The sequence below is a fragment of the Drosophila subpulchrella genome, chromosome 3L (genome assembly GCF_014743375.2).
Source record: "Drosophila subpulchrella strain 33 F10 #4 breed RU33 chromosome 3L, RU_Dsub_v1.1 Primary Assembly, whole genome shotgun sequence".
In the NCBI taxonomy this organism is placed as follows: domain Eukaryota; kingdom Metazoa; phylum Arthropoda; class Insecta; order Diptera; family Drosophilidae; genus Drosophila; species Drosophila subpulchrella.
In genome coordinates, this window is record NC_050612.1 from 8958062 (window position 1) to 8978160 (window position 20099).

The 20099-nt window shown below is 39.4% G+C and overlaps 1 protein-coding gene across 7 annotated transcripts in view; it reads left to right on the forward strand.

Annotated features, from left to right (window-relative positions):
* The window catches only part of LOC119555163 (FH1/FH2 domain-containing protein 3), a 42057-nt gene that overhangs the window by 10864 nt on the left and 11094 nt on the right, over nucleotides 1-20099 (forward strand). For 4 of the 7 annotated variants that reach the window (XR_005219864.1, XM_037866393.1, XM_037866392.1 and 1 more), the window contains exon 5: nucleotides 19176-19285. Coding sequence is in view for 5 of the 7 variants with exons in the window: in XM_037866393.1 (XP_037722321.1) it covers nucleotides 19176-19285 (110 nt within the window). In the remaining 2 variants the exon portion in view is untranslated. Of the gene's footprint in view, nucleotides 1-2460; nucleotides 2599-13359; nucleotides 13661-19175; nucleotides 19286-20099 lie in introns of those variants that run through there. The other 3 variants (XM_037866395.1, XR_005219865.1, XM_037866396.1) reach the window with 3 other exon arrangements.

Genomic DNA, 20099 nt, shown 5'->3' on the forward strand with positions numbered 1-20099 from the left:
CAGAACAAAATGCGGAACAGCAAAGAGAATAAAAACATGAGCACACAAATTTTATCTTAATTACATTCAGACTGCGGCTTTGGGGCTTCCTTCCCCGGATTCGGATGGCGGATCCAGATCCAGAGTCGCGCTCCAGTTTGATGGCCAACAAAATAACAACCCAAATTAACACCAACAAGGTCTGGGGAACAAGAACAACTCTCGGCTAAATGGGTCATAATGCAATTAACATGAACATAAAGCCAAATCGGGGCGCAAAGAAGTCGCTGCCAGAGTGATAACTGTAAAAATATATTCGAGTGAGGGGCAAATTTCGATTGCAAATATTTGTTTATTCATCTCGCTCCTTATGTACAAAAAACATTAAAGCAATTGTTGACTTTGTGCTGCCAAATGTGGCCATAAAAAGCGTCGCCGAACATTAAAAATCGAAAGTCCATTCAACTCGCCATAAAAAATGCCTACGGAGATTCCCTAGCAAAGCTCTGTGTTCTCACCTCTGAACCCAAATGAGTCGCGAACCAAAAATAGCAAATGGCAATGATGCGTGAAACCAAAGCAAAAGCACAAGCAGAAATTACCCAAATTACATTATAAGAGACATTTAGTTTCATTAATCGCAGCTGCGAAAAAATAAACAAATGAACACATCAAAAACATTGCGACGATCTGCGGATGACTCAGGTTTACGAAGACCCCCTTCTCCTCCGGATGCTGTCTTGGTTTTTTTTTCAAGGCGATTGTGGTGTTTTCGACCAGAGACAACTATATTATCAGTTCTTGTACTGTTTTTATGGGGCTTACTCACTTTTTAAGCTTGAACCGTCGTTTGATAATGAGGGGGTATTGTCTAAGCGACTGACGGGTTTTATGGGATTTGGGAAAATCCGGAGTTGTGGAGTAAGAAAAAATGGGTAGGGTTTTGTTTTCGGGGAAACGAATTACCTATGTATTGTGTGATATGTATTCTATCAATGCCCAATACTAAAATTTAAAAAAAAAAATAAAAAGGTACTTCATCACGATATGATCTTTCTAAATGTGTCTAACTATTTATAATTTTCAGAAAAAAAATCTCAATAAACAATTTGCTGAGATATTTACTACTTTGATTCCTTGCCATAACCATTGGCATTTCCCACTATCGACTTGCAATTAAGTACCACGATTAGTAGGCCACCTCCCCCACCGGTTTTCCTCCCAATGGCACTTGTAAATCTGCTGCCTGCACCCAAAATTCATTGCCCGTAATCGAAACCTTGCAACCACACACCCACCGCAAAAAGTCAGCGCCCATCGAGCAGCGGGAGAGCTGCAGTGCCTGCATAAAGCCCGGCTAATGATAGGCTAACGCTCCATCAACGATAACGCCAAATTGTGGCACACGCGCTGCCCGCCGAGCTATTTTTAGGACCCTCGCATGGGGAGCACTTGCAAGTTGCATTGCACACTGCGAGAAAAAGGGTTAAATGAATTAAAGAAAATGTAATACCACTCAAAAATATTTTTAAAGTACTTCATATCCTAACCTCGTTTAAACAGGACCATTTTCTCTACAACCTCTTGCCAAAATGTATAAGCATGTTAAAAAAAATTTTCTTAACTTACTTGAAACATTTTATGACTTTTCCTCCAAGGAAAGTTGTTTTATGTAGTTACACAATGTTTTTTGTAGTGCATGTTCAATTAGAGAGGCAAACACCTAGTACCCACAATGTTGCAGACACTTACCTGACCACACTCACACACGCGTTAAACACGCTGAAAACACGCCAAACTCACCACGCTCGCAACCTGCCCCAAGTGCCTTACGTCTTGGCGTCTTACGAGTTCCAAACGTAAGACATCATACGCGATATAGTAAGATAAACCACTGTGGGCTTGATCTCGTATTTGGTTGGTAAAAATAGAAAGAACGTAGAATAAGGAAAATATATTTCCATCTTTTTCGTTGTGCTGATATTAATGCCATTTTAGCAGTATAGGGTGTTGTAAAAATATCAATACAACTTGAATCTGTCCTCGAAAAAATTTGGTTTTCTACTTTTACTGATTGAAGAAACTTATTTGTCTTTCATATCTCGCTTGACTTTTAATCCGTGTTCATATGGTTTTCAAATATTTTCATCCGCCCTGTTCCGCCAGAAGTAATATTGGTACTGTGTTGGCCATTTAAGGGGAAGTGTTTGAACTAAGTAACATTGTACTAAAAACTAAAGCGTATAGTTTTCAAAAACCTTATGCAGCCCACTGTGCCCAGTCTTTTTGTACCTGAGCGTCTAGTCTTACGTAGTGGTCGCTCTCTCTCTTACGCGGTCTCTCCCTCTCTCTCTCTCTCGCGACCGCTTCTTCTTGCACTTTTGGCGCTGCCTTCTTCTTGCTCCAACTTATTTTTTTGAGGCTTTTCAGTTGCCCTGCGAACGCGCTCAAGTTCAGTCGTTTCGATTTGGATTCGAAAAACCACCGTGGAGTGGAGATACAAAACAAACTTCGCTCAGCTGCGCGCGTCGCGTTTCCCTGTGTTTGTGTTTTTGTTGTTGTTGTGGGCAACGCTTATAATATAATATATTTAAACTGCCTCAGTTGCTACAACAATCGGTAATTGGAAATGCTAAACAAGTCCCCAGTGATTAGGCCAAACGAAAACGAAACGGCGATAATTGTGCGAAACGAATTGTGAAAGAGGCGGAAACATCGTTAATAATAAGCAGCCAACTAGCCCACATATGATTGCAATTTGCCTTAAAGATTATTGATTTTCGGCGAGTCACTGTGTCAGTGTCAATGGACAACATAATCCGATAGATTCGTCTTAATTGGGGCTCCACTGTGGGCGCCACTTCACAGCGGAGCTCGAAACACGGCTCTTTGGTTCAGTGTCAAAAGTTCTTCAGTTCGGGAAACAGCTGTCTCTCCATATAATATATAGTATTGGTTCCATCTCCCTCTGCCTTGGACTTCCTCTGGTTTATTGGATAGGGACAACACCAACTCACACCTATTGAGGATCTGTCCCTGCGAGCAAGAAGAAGAGGCAGGCACATAGCAAATAGTGGTAGTAAAAATTGAAATATACAAAAAATACGAAAAAGAAGAGAGATACCGAGAGAGAGAGGGAAGCGCAAAGCCCAAAACCGGAATTGTGCAAATAAATCTCGATATAAGTCGAGGTCCCAGGCTTCTTTCTTCTGCTTTGGCTCGTTTTCCGCAAGGAAGCAAATCTACGGCAAAGATTTTGGCAAATTACGAGCTGGGAAATATTGTTTATTTTCGACCATTAACGGAAATTGGCCCCGAAGGCGATAAATGATCGTGCTTTCTTTTTCTTGCTCCATAAGTACTCTCCATAAGTACCCCGGCATTAGTAAATGCATTGCCATCTGTCACCTGGTAACCCACAAATTATTGACAGCAAATTAGCTTCATTGTAGTGCTCCAAATACCAGACCCTCGACTGCCGCTCAATTAGACCTGATTGCATTATATTACTCCGCACTCTATATACACACTCGTAGAATCAGGCACATGACCAACTCAACTTTAACTAACCCAGCCAGCACTAAAACATACTCTAGTTCTTCTCCTCCAACGTCTGCTCTTCTGCTGTTTAGCATTTATTTGCTTTTTAATATGCAAATAAAGAATGCTATGGAATTTATTATGGCGAAACAGAATAAGTTAATTCAGTTAGCTCTATCTTCTGTGCAAAAAAAAAGCACTGAAATAAAATAAAAGAGCAGCTGTGCGAGGGGGTCGGCGGGGGTGAGCAAACCCCATTTCAACGCGGTTAGTGCGCTAAGTACGAAGTACAACACAAGAGCTTCTATTTAGTTATAGACACAAGCATGGCAAATTACAGTCTATTGTGAAATTCTGTGGACTGATTTGGCAAAGAGACGTGCGAAAATTCGCAATGGGAAGATGAGAATTTAGAACAAAGATTAGATGTATGATCATTTTAGTAATTGTGTTTGGTTTTCTTAAAGTAATAATGCTGTGGTGATTTCCATTATAATATTTAAAGTAATATTGTAGTCCCAACAGGAGTATTTTTATAAAAAACATGTCTTTATTCTTATGTATTATGAACGATTCCTACTAATTCTATTAATTAAAAGCTGTAAATATATAAAACAACAGTTTTATTATAAAGATCTCCACTTTGCACTTTGTTACATTAGAAAAACTGAACCAATTATCGTATCTTTTGTTCCAAAAGTGGTAGTTTCTTGCCAAAAAAACGGTGGCATACTTGACGCACCCACTGTGCCGGGACCGTCGTAAACGTAGTTACGATTTTAATTATCTGCCGGCGTAATCTGCCAGCTCCGACGTCGACCGCCTGTTGACGTGCCAACCGCGAGACACTTCAGATTTTAGCCAGGGTTTTTCTACTCCATCTTCGGCGACTTTTCACTCTTTGCTCTGGTTTTTTTGCTTCTTCGCGCTGCATTCGCTAATCCAATTTTTTTAATTGTGCTGCCGCAAGAAGAAGAGAGCGAACACCATCCAGCACTTAGTCTTAAAGACAGCAAAAAAAAACCATCTTAAGCAGCAGGAAAAGCCCGCCATCATACCTACATATATATCTCACTGTCTTCCGTCTGCCTTCCTGCCATTTCTTGGGCTTATTTTTTCAAGCATTTCGCTTAGTTTATGCGTTATCTTTTAGCGCTTATCTGGCTACCGAGTTGAAGTCGTTGGCTGACTATGCAAAGTCAAGGTGAGCTCAGGTGTGTTTTACTCTTTCTTTCTCGGCGAGGAAGGGGGCATCTAATTCGCCTTAACCACTGACAGCTAATTATAATTCTCAACTTAATGCCAAATTAAGTCGAATGACGACCGCGAGTATATGATCTGTAATCGGCTTTGGCCGACAGCCAGCGTTCAATTGCGTGGGAAATTCGTCTTTGGGCTTATGTAAAACCCCTATTCGTCTGTTATCTGGCTGTTGAAAAACTCATTCAGCTCATTAACTAACAATCAAGTTTGCAGACAAAGCGCATTAGTGAGTAATTCCCTCTTTTTTTGGCATTTTTAGCCTCCATTGTACAGACGAATATTTTTGTGATAGATGTGTGTTGTTTTGTTGGCCGATAAAGCGGTGGCCAAACAACGAAAGTGTTGCTGGTGCTGCAACCGCACCCCGAAAAATGGTAAAAAGTGTTGCTTGGCTATCGGTTTCTTTGGCTCTTGCTAAATGCTATATGCTATTGAGGTCAGTTGCTTAGTACACGCCACCAAAAGCACTCGCTAAACACACAGGCCTCCGCAGTTACATGCACATCAGCCTGGAAAATAAATAACCCATTATCACGAAGGTCCGAGCTAAACTAAACTTTATTGATTTATTTGCCACCCTGCCTCGGTTTTTCTCTCACTTTCATTGACATAGATTTCGTATGTATATTCTTTGAAAAGCTAGTGTTCTTCAGCATTGACATATTGCACTACAAAATATTTGCAGTCAAACTTGGCTGATGGCTCGTTTTTGGGTCAAGGGCTGCAAAAATTTGTTGTTATATGGATTTTTTTGGTTGGTCTAAGAACATAAATAATTCTAAGAAGCAACTAAAGTAAGGAGAATGAAAAATGATTAAAGAACGTTTTATTAACGCAGTGCTTACAAAGTTTTTGTCTTGGAATTTTGAAATAACTAATGAAAAACCATATAACAAACCTCGTAAATAATGAAAATATCTGAATATGAAGAAAAAAGTTGTAAATAATTATATTTATTAAATCAAACCAAAATATTTACAGTAGTTTTATGACTTAAAATGTAATCGCTCTTCCGTAAGTCACAGCCTTACATTTTTTAACAACTTGAGAAATGGAAAATAGGTAGTTTCCTATCGCTAGATACCATCAAACCTTCTCTTTCCATTACAAAAGCTGTCAGTTTCAGCTGCACTAAACAAACATTCCAATGTAAATCAAACACTTTATTTTCCCTTTTACTTTGAAGACCCAACTCAATTAGTTTTCGCCCCCGTACCATTTGTCCAGCTTTAATGAAGTGATAACTTTTCGTTGGGCGGGCTTATCAGCGAAGTTCAACAAATTTTCAGTGATTTTTATCACAGGCTCTAACATCTCCTCAATGGCTTTGAATTGTGCCCATAAAATCCAATACTCGGTCTCGGTTGGTGCACCCGTGTTGCATGGCACCCAAAGGGTTCATAAAATGCAAAGTGGTTTGATTGTGCGATCATAAAAAAGTTTATGGCAAGAAAAACGTCTATAAAAGCAATTAACAGAAACAAGCTGGACTCGTGTAAAGTCGGATTTTCTGCCTCTGGATCACGGGTCTTTTGCAAGGGATCGTTTTGCCTTGAATTGATTTGCTTTGGCTTGAGGTTGCGGGGAAACAATTTGCGGTTTTGTGTCTCGCAGAATGTTTATAAATAAAAAAGTGATTACAGCATGGCGTTCAGGTTATTGAGAAATATAACGACCTTGATTGTGATTGTGTTGTAAGTTGAAGGAGGCGGATCTCAGCTCTTTATACATTTCTTGCAATCAATACTATAATAAGGCGGCATTTGAAATTGCATTTCGAATCAATCAACCTCAACTTGACCTTGCCCCGTCGCCACAAACCCCATAATTTAACACTCAAACTAAGTTGGAGTCTGGAATGACATGGCTGGCACTCCCCCGAAATTCAAGATAACCGAAAAACCATCATCAATTTATCAAGCGTGTGCAACATTTAAACGGGATGGTTGCATGAAATCTGCATAAAATTAATACGGGGTTTGTTGATTTTTCACTCCTCCTTTTCGATAAATTTATATTCGCCTGCAACGTGAGTCGTCAATGTGATTTATGCTGGAAAATGCAAGGCTCTTCGTCTCTTTTTTTTGTACCTGTCTTGGCAGATGCAATCGGCAAACAAATGAAAAAAACCCAAAATAAAAAAAATATACGTATGTTCAAATACAAAAATTTGTGTGTAAGCAATTTATCATGGCTAAAGTGAAAACACGTCCGAAGACGAAGAAGAAGATGCCGAGATAAAGCGCATTGTTTATTAGACTATAAAATGATGGCTGAGACTCGGCTTGGCGTCGCTCATTAGGCCGAGAAATTATAAAAAATCAAATAAAAGCCGGAGCTGTCGCTTTAATATTGTTATTCAAATGGGATGAGCTGTTGAGTGAAAAGCGCTCATAAAGAAAATTGGGCATAAGCCATGACTAAACACGTTGGGCACACAGCTCCGGCTATTTACTTTCCATTCATCATCAGCTGGACAGAACATCAGGGCAAACATCCGTCGCACGGGGCGTATGATTAACGTTTCAGTGGGTCTTTTGGTTTTGTCATAGCATAAATCTCTGGAGCAGGGTTTTCAATTCCCCGAACCCTATCTGATCAAAATAAATTAATTAGACCATCTTACGAAACCAACCGAAATTCTTTTAAAATTCCGATGCATCAGTTGTAGCTCGTGTTAAGTCAAATGTTAAATCGAAAAATTCCAAATATTCATGTTGTTGGAGTCAACATAAAAATAACATAGAAATATCGAATTTTTGTAGTGTTTGACCTAAATTTGAGCAGAAAATTGTCGCAGCTGAGAGCAGAAGATGCCGAAACTGGGCCACTTACACTGTCTATCTCTCCACTCCTCTTTCCCTTTTGGCCAAAAAGTATTTTAACTTTATTATTATAATGATTGTTGTTGTCATTTGTTGTCATTTGCATTGCATAACCATCAAAATCGTGGCCAAGTTATTTCGCTGCACTCAAAATATTAGTCACGCACTCACACAGACCAGCAAATTAGTAGAGCAAATGAAAATCCACATAAAAGATACATATATATGCGATCTATCTGTATAAATATATCTAAAGAGTATTGTGTGTATTTCAGTCTGCAGATATTTTGTAAGAATTCATGTCGCCTGCATTTCAAAAATAACCGCAAGATGGAAATGGACCTGTGAACCGGGCCACATCGTTATATGACACACATGCGAGTGTAAAGGGAACCCCGATAAGGGTGATCTATCAAAGTGACAAAATGTTCAACACGAAGATTCTGTCATTTCTTATGTCAGATCTCAGGGAAAACTCACGTTCGAGATGCATTCCTTTCAGGTAGATCAGAAGATGTCTTTGATAGCGCGTAATTTGGGGTAAGAGAGATCTCGAAGCGACTTTCCCACGTAACACATATAACATTTATCTGACCAAATGAGGCACATAAATTATAAAACAACTCACATTACATTTGTAGGAATGAGGCCTTTATCTTGGGCAGTTATCTGAAGTTTACTATTGTATTAGGCTCAATGCTAATTTCAAAGATGTTTTCGACTGATCCCCCATAAAGGTGGCGGTTAAGCTAAGTGTTAACTAGAGATATAATCGCATGTGTTATATGTACAGGAGGCATGTCCAATTAATAAAATATGGCTTTCAACGAAAATATTAATTTATTTAAGTCTAGGTAATCCCAGAAATTAATTTAAATATTTTCAAGCCTCTGAGAATGTTTTTCTAAATGATTCTGGTCTGACCCCTTTCGATAAATCTAATTCTGACACTTTCATCTTCTTTTCCTTTGTGCAGCATACATGAATAATTTAAATTCCATGTGTTTATTTTCTTTAAATCACTTTCCTCCGTTCGAATGGCTACCGTTTCGATGCATTTTCCATGCACACTCGAGCTGGGAGAATAGACCACTTCTGACTTGACCCCAATCGCAGCTTTTTTCCAACTCTTTACCACGGGCAATTAACATATTGACACTTACGAATGGCACGGCTCCAGATGGTAAGCTGGGAATTTTCCAAATGAACACGCCGCCAGTGATTTCCTGGTCTTAGTAGTGTCGCCTCGCCATTTCCGTTCTGTGGGTCTTATGACAATTACAGGCGGCCAAAGGCGATTTGCTGGCATTGTTATAATTAACTGTGAAGAACCACCTTCCATAATGAGTTGGCATTCTTTCGACTTCGGCTTCAGCCGGGCATCCGTTGCATACGAAATAAGTTGGGGTTCTGGCCAATGTCCAACCTAAGAATTCAATAAATCAAGCGCACACGCACATTGTACCGCGGTATGCACGTGAGCCTGTCTTCCACCGATCTATGGTATTTGGGATTGGGTAACCGTACCCCCCGATCTCGGGCTCGTTCTGGCTGTCCGTCTTTCTTTTCGTCCCTCCTAATGTGTTCCAGTGTTTTCCTCAAACATTTAACCGTTTCAAGCACAAACGTGACACAATTTTCTGTCTCTGTGCGGTTCAAACTTGTTTCGGGACCTATTACACTGGCCTACAAGTTTCTATAAATTTTAAAAGGATTGCAAACTTTATCTGATTTTAGGTAACATTTAAGAAACATTATTTTTGGAAAAACTCGTATAGTTTGGAAGTTTATATTATAGGAATACCCAATGATGAAATTTTCCTTTTTGTACTTACAAGATATTTTTATTGAAAATAAATAGGGCATTAAATTAGTTAAAATTAGTCTTAGTCTTTATAAGTATTTGAAAATGTAATATTTTTCTGTTCTGTTATCGTGTTGATCAGTGTTTAGTTCAGCTCTGAAGTTCCAGTTTCAAATCCATTCCCAGTTTCAGTCCCTGAGCCCAGGCCAATCATCGTTGTTTGCCGTGTTTTTTTTATTGGCAGCTGAAATTATTTTTAAATGCAGCCGCTTAACAATTTTATGTGTTGCAGTCTGTTAGCCAGTCCGCCTGTCAGTCATTCAGTCATTCAGTCAAGAGGTCAAACAACTTTTCTGATGATTGCCGGAGAACCCCAACCCTTTTCCCCCTCCCCCAAAAGCCACGCTCAAATTATTTGTTTACTTGCTCTGGGGTCTTGGAAAACGCATTTGGATTCGTTTTCTCCAGCACTCCGTTCCTAGCGTGACAAATCGTCCTGGAATGTGAAACTGTTTCCATAAGCCCATACTACTGGCATGGGCATATATATATATTCCTTTATTTTCTTGAATTTGTGTGGCCAAATATTTGCTGTTCAGCGAGGCATAGCCACAGCCAAAGTGGGAAGCTTTTTCAGCTGGTTTCCTCTTTTTTTGCGCATTCTGCGAACCCATTGAACCTATCTGGGTTTATGTCTTTATTAAGTAAGCGATAAGTATCTCAAATGCCTAGTTGATACGTACTTCAGCGGTGACCGAAACAAGCATTCGGATTGTTCAGTTCGATGTTGACTATCTGATAAGTTCGAACCGCTAAAAGTACAAGCTCACTAAATTAATTTGTTTGACTTCGAGTGAACTTGAAATCGATCAAGTGTCACGTGTAAAATATCTAGATGGTAGTGAAATATTTAAGTGAGTAAAAGAATAAGTTTTGGACAGGCATAAAACGACTTCATTTCCGGTGATACACATGTCTAACTAAATTTCTCATTTAAGTGCCTCATATGACATCATAAAAGATGAGAGTAGATTGTTGAAAGAGACGTTTAACAATGAATGAATGAATTTATTAAATTCATTGGAAATGAAAATATTCGGGTTTTTTGGCTCTTAGTCAGAACAGTTAAATTAGTTTTTCTAAGGAAGCCAATTAGAATGCAGAACACATTTGAAGGTCGAGAGGATATAAAACATATTGGGATTGGAGTGTTTTCAAAAATAATATTGATTAACGAAGCTCCTCAAAAAAACATTTTTCGAACTTCCTTAAAGACCTGAACTGCATCAATGTCAATGCTCCGTTGGGATCATCGTGATCATCTGGCGATATTTAGTGGATCATGGGGAAACTGCCGTGGGTACGAATACTGCACAGTAGCTGTCAATTAACCGTCTTTGGGAAATTGTTAAGTTATTAGCCATCGTGGTAAGGAAAATTTGCATAATTGATGGCATAAAAAGTGAAGAAGCAGCGGCTCCTCGAGCGATTGCAACATGGTTATGGGTGATCGGGGGAATTCGAGGGGCTGGTGGTGGGGGTGCAGCCAGTAAACGACCACAAGGCAGTAAAAAGTGAAAGTTCATTTAAGCAAGTCAAGGCGAGTAGAGCCAAGAAAAGAGCAAAAAAAAAAGTAAAGAGGAGACCAGCAGCGCCAGCTTAAAAGAGTTTCCTTGAGCCAGCGGGCGGGTTTCATTACCTGCCAGTTGTTACTGTAGCTGACTTTTGTTGCCTTTTTTTTTGTGTTGGGGGTGCCGCTGCTGCCAAATTGCGCGACTGACTGCAGCATTTGCATAAATTATTTACACTTTAATATGGCCAACATTGGCCGTCCGGGGCGCCATTGTCGTAATTTGTAACTAAATATGCCGCTGTTTGCCAGCCAACCAGCCAGCATTTACAATGGCTCTTAGTTTTTCCATAATATTTATTTAATTTCATTAAATTTCTGCACGTCGCCGACAATGAGGAAGCCATAGACGAGCTGTGTATAAACGATTTTCGCTGATGGACGCTTAACTTTTTGACTTTTTGTATGAAACCCTTTTTTGGCCGACAGGAATACGTTTCGTATGCGTGAAAGTAAAATCTTTTCTCTTGCGGCCGCAACTTCAATTTCAGTTTCAAAAACGAAACCAAAAGGCGGCCTACCACTTGACTTTCGCATGTTGAGAACAAGTTGTTGCCGGTTTGTTGGTCTTATGGGTAGTTTGGTTTTTCTGTTTTTATCTCCGCCTTTTGCCGGTTCTTTCCTGTATTTTGGCACACCTGCCTGCTGCTGATGCGAAAAAGGAAGCCTGGCAAGGTCCAGTCCCCTGGCTTTCAATTAAACCCTAACTCTTTGTTGGTAACTTCCTTTCTGGAACCCTTGGCCCAGCCCCGAAGCCCACCTGAAAACACCTCGGTTGAACGCTTAATGACTCGACTTTATTTCATCTCACATTCCGTAGAATCGGGCATTCGAACCCCGGTCTTTGGAACAGCTGTTTGCGTTTACACAATATTCTGGCCTTTTGTTTTCCCTTTGTTAACCGCTTTTATTAGCCTTTTTATGGCTTTCGTTTTGTGTTTTTTATTTTTGGTTTTTTTTTTGTTTTCTATATTCACTTGGAATTGCCGTTCGCCGTTGCTTCGCAATGAATTATTGCAATTAAGCGCGCTTTTTGTGGCCTTTTAAAAGCCGCCACTTTTGGCATCTGTGAAAAATGTGTTGAGTTAGTTGCTAAAATACTAAATAATTACATGTTGTATGGTACAAATTGCAAAGTAACTTATTGCCAAATGGTAGCCCCCGAGAATCTGTTAAGTGAAAAATGATCGGAATGGTATTTATTAATTGGTCGAGGGGCAAGGGAAAGCCTATAGATGAAATGGTAGTAGTTAATAGCTTAAGCAGCCCTCTATCTTTTTCTTGAAGTCTTGCGATTATAAAATTAGTCTTTTCCCCTGTTAAAAGAATTACTTTATTTTTCGTATTAAAGGAATGTAAAAACTGAGTTTATCTAATGAGTAAGCTATGAATTCAACTAATTGCAAGTTAATTGTTTTTCTCTTCCGCGCACTCATTAAATACTTTCTAAAATGCGACCATCTCATCTCGTTTCAACCCATTTCCCAACGCTCTTTGGACCTCCGACGAGTTCAATGTCAGTCAGTGTGCGACAAGTGTTTGAGCCGAGTCTTCAAGACCAAGTCCAAGTCCAAGTCCGACTTCAAGAGCAACTCCGGCGGCAAACGGAGTCCATTTGAGTCACGTTATGAACAATTATGCGGTGCTTTCAGGGGCTTGGGGGGAGAACCACGGACTTTGGCTACCGGCCACTCGAGAACCTCGTTAACAGACCCTCCCGACCATAAACATAGACCACAGAAACCCCTGCTCTCTTGCATATTTGCATAAACAGCGCACATAACGTCTGACATTTAGCGGTACCTCGGGAAATAGACATAGCGGGCCCAAGACTTCACCTTCTTGATATTTCTGGCTTGATTTCGTTTCGATTTGAGGCAGTGCCCTGCATGCTGATTTGGTTTTCGTATTAACTGACATTGAATTGAAAGTTACACAACAATCCCAAGCCAAACAGCCATCATAACCAAGGCTTGTTTTCTGTCGTTCAACCAGAAATCCAAAGACAAATATTTACACAAATGAAGAGAAAAGCGGGCGATACGATCCGGTTCGGCATAGCAATTATGCTATCGCTATCTTTTGGGGGGGCGGGGGAAAGGGGAATGGGAGCCCAGTGGGCGTGGCATGCCAACAATTTGCAATATTTAGCATAAAATTGCGCAACATGCGTGTGTACAATTATGCAACAATTTTTTTTCATCCGCTGTGGGGCTTGGCCCAAAGAGCCATAAAAATCAAAATTAAGGCAAATTGCAAGCAAACGAAAAGCAAAACAAATCAAAAACCCAATCCAACATGCAAAAAATCCATTTCAGTTTTTGGCTCAAGTGAAAATGTAAATAAATAATAGAGAGAAAATCGCGCAAAGTAAATAGACCCGAATTAAGTAAGACAAATGTGCAAAAGTGATTGAAAGCCGCGTCCAAAATGATTGTGAAAATGGAGCCCGACGAGCTGATCACGTTCCGTGTGCAGTATCTGGTGGATAGCGATCCGCTCTCGGCCTGCACCGCCTTCCCGATCCCGGTGCGGGCGCCCACCTACGCCTTCGCCACCACCATGCCGCTGGCCAATCAGCTGGGCACCATCCTGCGGCTGCTCAATGCACCCCAAAGCGTAAGATATACCATCTATACACTTCCAAAAATAGTGGTTTTTAATTGGCAATTTGATTTATAAAATGATTTTTAGATTATAATTATATATTACGATCATAACCGGGTTTTTATCCCCTTTATTCCCTCAACCATCCCCTCGTATCTCTAAAAAACTAATATTAACTAACAGTCGGACATAAAATATTTTATTTTATTTATTCATTATATCAACCCCTCTTGTTTCTTAAGAAATATATTTTAAATTACTAAAATATAGAGTCTTAGAGTAGGATTATTTCTTATTAAACACTATATTTTTACCCGCTTACTTTCCTACTTATCCCGTTAGACAATGTATCTCCCACTCTTGACTTTCCGTATTAACCGGTCAACAAAATAACGTTTTAACCCCTTTCTTTTTCGGTATTAACTGGCTTAGCTTATCTTTCGGCAGCTTATCACTGACTAAATCTTTCAACCGAAAACAATCTTTTGTTTTGCAGAATTAGCCAAGCCATACGCATACAAATATGAAAAGGCATTAACTCTTTTACTGCGCATTTACGAGATACTTTTTGTATACATTAAGAGGTGGATAGCAGCATTATCGCGATCAAGACTTTAATTTTGGTAGTTTATATGTTCTCCAAAGATTTTGAAGGTTTTGCTAAATTAAAAATGTATTTTTATGCCATGACGACAACTTTTTGGCAATCAGCTAACTACTGATACAACTTTTGATTAGTTCAAACCGCTAACAGTTGGCTAAAAAAGTATGTTAACTGGCACTCTGTATTGATAAATTATTAATATAAATAAAAGCAGTTTTTTCTGTTTATAAAATAAACTTCTACTTTGTATAATATTGAATGTTTCCCCTATTAAAATTCGCTTAAAGCGCTTTTTTACCTCTTAATGCTATAATGCTAAACCAAAAGCAGAATTTAAATTTCACATATATCACTGAAGTTTTTGCGGCTCAACGCAATAATTTGCATAGCGTGTTTAGACGCATTTATCGTTCTATATCGCTTCCACATTTCCTATAAAATAAACGAATAAAAAAATAACAAATCGTTCAACACGAGCAAAAATGAGCCATTCCCCAGGCAAAAAACAAGAAAAAGTAAACAGAATCCACAATTGATTTATTTGAGAAAATTTCGCATAAAAGCCAAAGATTAAACTTTTGCCACAAAACTGAGAGGAAAAAGAACCAAAAATTGGTCAAGGGGGTTGGCAAGGGCAGGAAATAAGTCAATTGAAACGGAATAAGTTTTATTTGCGGCCGGCTGAGTGAGCGTTGAGTTGGAAAAGCCACAAGTAAAACAAATAGATGGAAAGTTTTTGGAAATCGGCAAAAATGGTAATTGGTCAATAATAAAGGGGAAAAGTTTCCAGGAAATTAAAGCAAAGTGTTTAGCATGTTCTTGGCTGTGCTATATAATAGATCGTACTCTTACAATATTTTATTGTGTGCCAAGCGATTTGAACAAATGATGCATTGCAAGGCAATGAACCTTCTTCTTTTCTCCCTCGGAGAATCCAGCCAGAAGACAATGGCAGATGCAGCTCGGAACCGGAGGCTCTGGGATCTGACGAGGGCTTGGCTTCGGTGGGCTTAGCTGGGATCTGGCTCCACTCGATCCACTGGGGGAAGAGCTGGCCCCGGGGCTGGGCTAACTTATTGCTATCGCACAATCTGTGGCAACTAATAGGAAGTTGGAGCGAAGAACTGCAACTTCTCGGGGCGCATTGTGAAAGCCAGGGCCAGCTAGTCGGCTAGTCGGCTAGTCAGCTAGCCAGCAATTATCTAAGCCTGCCATTGTTTGGGCCTGACTTTGACTAATTTGCAAAAAGGCAAAGAGCCACTAAGGAGCATCGAACAGCCCCATTCCCTGCCTGTCCTGTCATCTGTCATCCAGTCGGGAGTGGAAAGTAGGGAGTCGGGAGTCGGTGGAGCCGCAAGGATACGTAAATCTTGACAGGCGGCGGCAATAAATTCGAATGAGCAAATCGCAAAAGGAAGTTCTACCCGGCTACCCCAGACCAGGATGTTGTCGTCGAGGCCAGATTTATGTGGCAGGCAGTTGCAGATGTGGCAGGCCGGAGGACCCAGAACAAACCAGTGGCAGCTGTAAATGCCATTTGTCCAATTAGTCAGCGAACAGAACTGGACTTCTGCCCCCCTGCAACTTGTTAAATTTAGCGCATTACAATAGATTCATAAATTTTCGCCGCGCCGATCACTAATCTCCAGTGCCAATCGTCGACGTCTTCGATGACATCAGACATCAGGCCAGCGAGCCAAACAGATTGAATAGCAACCAAGTTAAAAATATAAATAATCATTGCCGGCCAATAAAACGATGTGAGACTCAATGAGTTTTTATGGCTCTACGGGGTATATCAGTTATGACAAAAATAATACACATAAATAGGGTTTTTATAAGGTTAAAATCAAAAATATATATAAGATATCTGATACCATAGTTTGCTATTAGGAAATATTTAATTTAAACTTTAGTTAAGACTAAATATTTTAAAGGCAGAGCATATACCATTCGACAATCCATAAAAAAGCTTAGCCTCACTTTGTTTTGATTTCCATTTGAATGTTATTCTTTTTGCCAATTATTTTTGTAGCTTTGCTTTTGCATGGGGCACCTTAGCAAAATAAAAATAAAAACTCTATTCTCATTCTCCAATCAATTGAAACCAAACAAAGGCAGATAAAAGTATTTAGAAAAAAACCAAAGTGAAAAGCCACAGCAATCAAATTGAAACGCTCTTGCGGTTCAGCAAATAATTGTAACAAAAAACTAATTTAATTAATTGTAGTAATCGTTTTGTGGAGGGCATTGCGTCACTTACATGTGTCATTCACACGACCGGACAATACTTTAATTCAAAGCCAATCAAATTAGTTTAGGTCAGCTTATCCGCTTGGCTGAGCCAGGAAATTTTCCACTATTCATTTTGCAATTTACCCACGTTGCTCAAATATTTGAGCCACGTTGACACTTACGCATCGATGGCTATTTGCGAATATAATTCGCACAAGACGTCCTCTCTTCTTTGAAGTTTTTAAGTTCAATTAGCAGAGCCGTCGATCAGATTTTGCGGTCAGCTGAGGGTCAATCAACTTTGATTGATGTGAAAGCAAGAGTGTTAGTCACCTGAATCAGCACAAATAAACAAGGTCGGGCGTTTATGGGTCTTTGTTGAATTATTTTTAGATTGTTAGCGACCCCTGATCCTATCAACTAAATGACACGTTGATCAATTTTTTAAATAGTTATAAACTTTGGTAGATATAGATAGTAAAAAATGTGTCAGGCAGTCATTATTGATTATAAATTACCTTCATTATTATATATACGTTTTATATATTTAACTGGTCAATCCAATTAAAATTCCTGTGTAGTTTGACTCCCCTTTTGGTTGTGAAAATGTGATTAATTAATGAACGTTAATTTGGAATTTGTCATGTCCATCAATATTTTATTTCAACGACATTTAGCCAGCTGTCAATAATTTGAAAATATTTATTTCTACTCCACACCAAATTTGATTTTTCGCTAGATACTGTTTTGCTTTTTTACATTTTCTCCTCGTCGAATTTTATGCTCGCCGCCTTAACTGTGTCAATAGCCACATTTATGTGTTTGGCAAAAATCACTTTGATTAAAAATCTTGTCATGCTTCAGTCAAAGAAAAATTCAAAAAGCCACCGATACCAAATTTGCATAGAGCTGTGAATGAATGAATGAATACGAGTGTGAGCCACGAGGAGAAATATAAATAAATCATAAAAGTGAGCCGGAATGGATTTAGTTTTGGCCAATGTTTGCTTTGATTTTAATTGCCCGTTGGCTTATATAAAGAGGCGGTTTATAAATACCGACTAAGCACGCATTTGACACATAATTTGAATGTGAATTTTCAGTTTTGTTTACCCAAATGACCGACCAACTTGGTCTAGAAAGTTTTTCCCTGCCTAAATGCTGAATCAACATGCGGAAGTTTTGACCCAAGGCGAATTTGGCTCGGAAAGTCGAGAGCTCTCTTTTTGATAAGAAATCGTGACTCGCTAGACAGCGTGGTACTTCGGAAAATATTTTTTATTTAGTGGAGTGTCGGCGAGTCATTTACCTAGGAAATCTTGAAATGGTTTTGTCGTCATTGCTCGTGTTTATTCAGTGACCAATGGGCGGTCGATACTTTAATTTAGCAAATGTTCTTAGCTGGAAAAAATCCCGCAGGATAAGTGAGAAGTTCTTTTTTAAGGGTGTGTCTTGTTCAGAAGCCGGACAAAAGGTACTTACCAAGCCCAAGCCACAACTAGCTTTTTCTGCTAATGGTGGGGCGTGTCCAATGGGGCGTATGTGTAATCCTCCACCCGGATGACGGACAATATTTCTTCTTTTCTCCATCGTTTTGTTTACATTTTTTCACACATTAAGCAAGCGTCGTCGACACAGATAATTCCATGTTGTCCGGTAATTGTTCTGTAAATGCAGAAATAATTACTTTCAATGCGCCAATAAAACAAAAACAACGGCTGACCGCCGTCAATCAGCGCATTTGTGCACACGCAGCAGGAGCTTGATCAATCAGCGGCTGGAAAACGGAAAACTGAAGTCTGCAGTCTGCAGTCTGCAGTCTGCAGTCTGAAAGCCGAAAACCGAAAGCAGAGAAAAGTAGGTGACCAGCCGGCGACGACGCGTCATCTTGGTCTTGGCCAGCAATCAACCGGCGGCCCCAATGTGCGCCTAAACGAAATCGTCTGCGGACTTTCAATGCAGCGTCCGTCACTGCACACTGAGAAAAACGAAGGGATCAGTTTTGTAGCATTAAAGTATAACAATCAAATTTGATTATTCATATTAAACTTTTTATTAAAGTACAGTATCCTGCATTATATGAACCTTTTAAATTTTAAATTATTTTATTGTTAGAATTTATAAAACTATTATTCCTGAAAATTTAAGGTTTACTTGTCTTTTTATAAAACATATTCTTTTTATATCTCGCGAATTAATGTACATATATCTGATTCATATTTGTTTTAGATATTATAAAGCGTCCCTTTATTTTTTAATCATTTGTTTACTATAAAGAAAAGAAAAAAGACTTAAGCCGTGAGTTATGTTAAAAATTTTATGTTATAGATTAATTATGAAAGATTTTTAATATTGTAGAACATATATAAAATTAGAACCAATTAATTTTTCCCTTAAAATATCCATATCCCTCTTCCTTGAAATATTATAATGCATTTTAAAATTTCTTTAAGTGCACCAAAACGTTCTATCATCAACCTCCCAACTGCAACTGCAGCTCAAGCTCAAACTCCATCGCCATCTCCAGCTCCATCAGCTTCTTTCTCTTTTCTTGAGCCGAGACCATAAACAACTTTTACTGCGTAGTGCGGTAGTGGCGAGATCGGCGTTGCCATTTACTTTTAGCCAGACTTTAATTATAATTGCCAGCGAAACTAAGCCTCTCCACATCCCCTCTTCCCCTTGCAGATCGATGATGCAGCCATCCAGGTGTACAAGGATGGCGACTACGGAGCCTACCTGGATCTGGAGTCATCGCTGGCCGAGCAGAGCGAGGAAATCGAGGGACTCAACGTCAGGTGAGTGTGCCACAAATAACGATTTGGGGGGAGCAGCTCCAACGCCAACACCTGACCCAAAACGCCGGCTAATGAGCTTGGACAGAAAAGAATTGTCAGCCCACATGGGGCTGGGGCACACCTGGTGCACTTCACCCACTCGCAAACATTTGTCACGGGATTTCACTTTTGCAACTCAGGCTGGTGCTGCTGCTTACCTTGAACCCATTTTCCGATTTTCGGGAACGTTGTTGACATTTTGGCTATTTTAAAGCTATTCGGGATATTGACAGTATTAAATGCGGTTTGATTAGGGAAGATCTTGCTTGCTTATAAGAAACGAGCTTTCCCGCCGCGACTGTGTCCGCGTTTAAGAAACTGTTTTTAAAGATGTTAACACCACTTATTATCCATAAAATTATTATAAAGAATCAAAATATTTAAAAAAATTTACAATATACGGTTTGATTTAAGCAGATCTTGCATAGTTAAAGGAAAATATTAAGTTATAGCCAAAATCATCTCTCGATTCGCCTATTACTTTATAAACATATTTGAAAGGTATAACAACATACAAAAACATTTTGAGGAATATGCTCCTTAAGTAATTTAAATATTCATGTGACTTGTAAGCTAAAATAAAAGACTTCGATGTTATTAATTATAATCGATTAAGATGTGGAGTTTGAAGCTTGATAAGCCACTCCTTGTAATCTCTAGTTGGCCGCGGCAATCAGGAAACTCCGAGTCAGTCGATCCACTCTGGGTTATTGGGGCAGCCGATCGTGGGTGGCTCTGTCAGCCTTTCACCGAAAGGCAACATATTACACATACG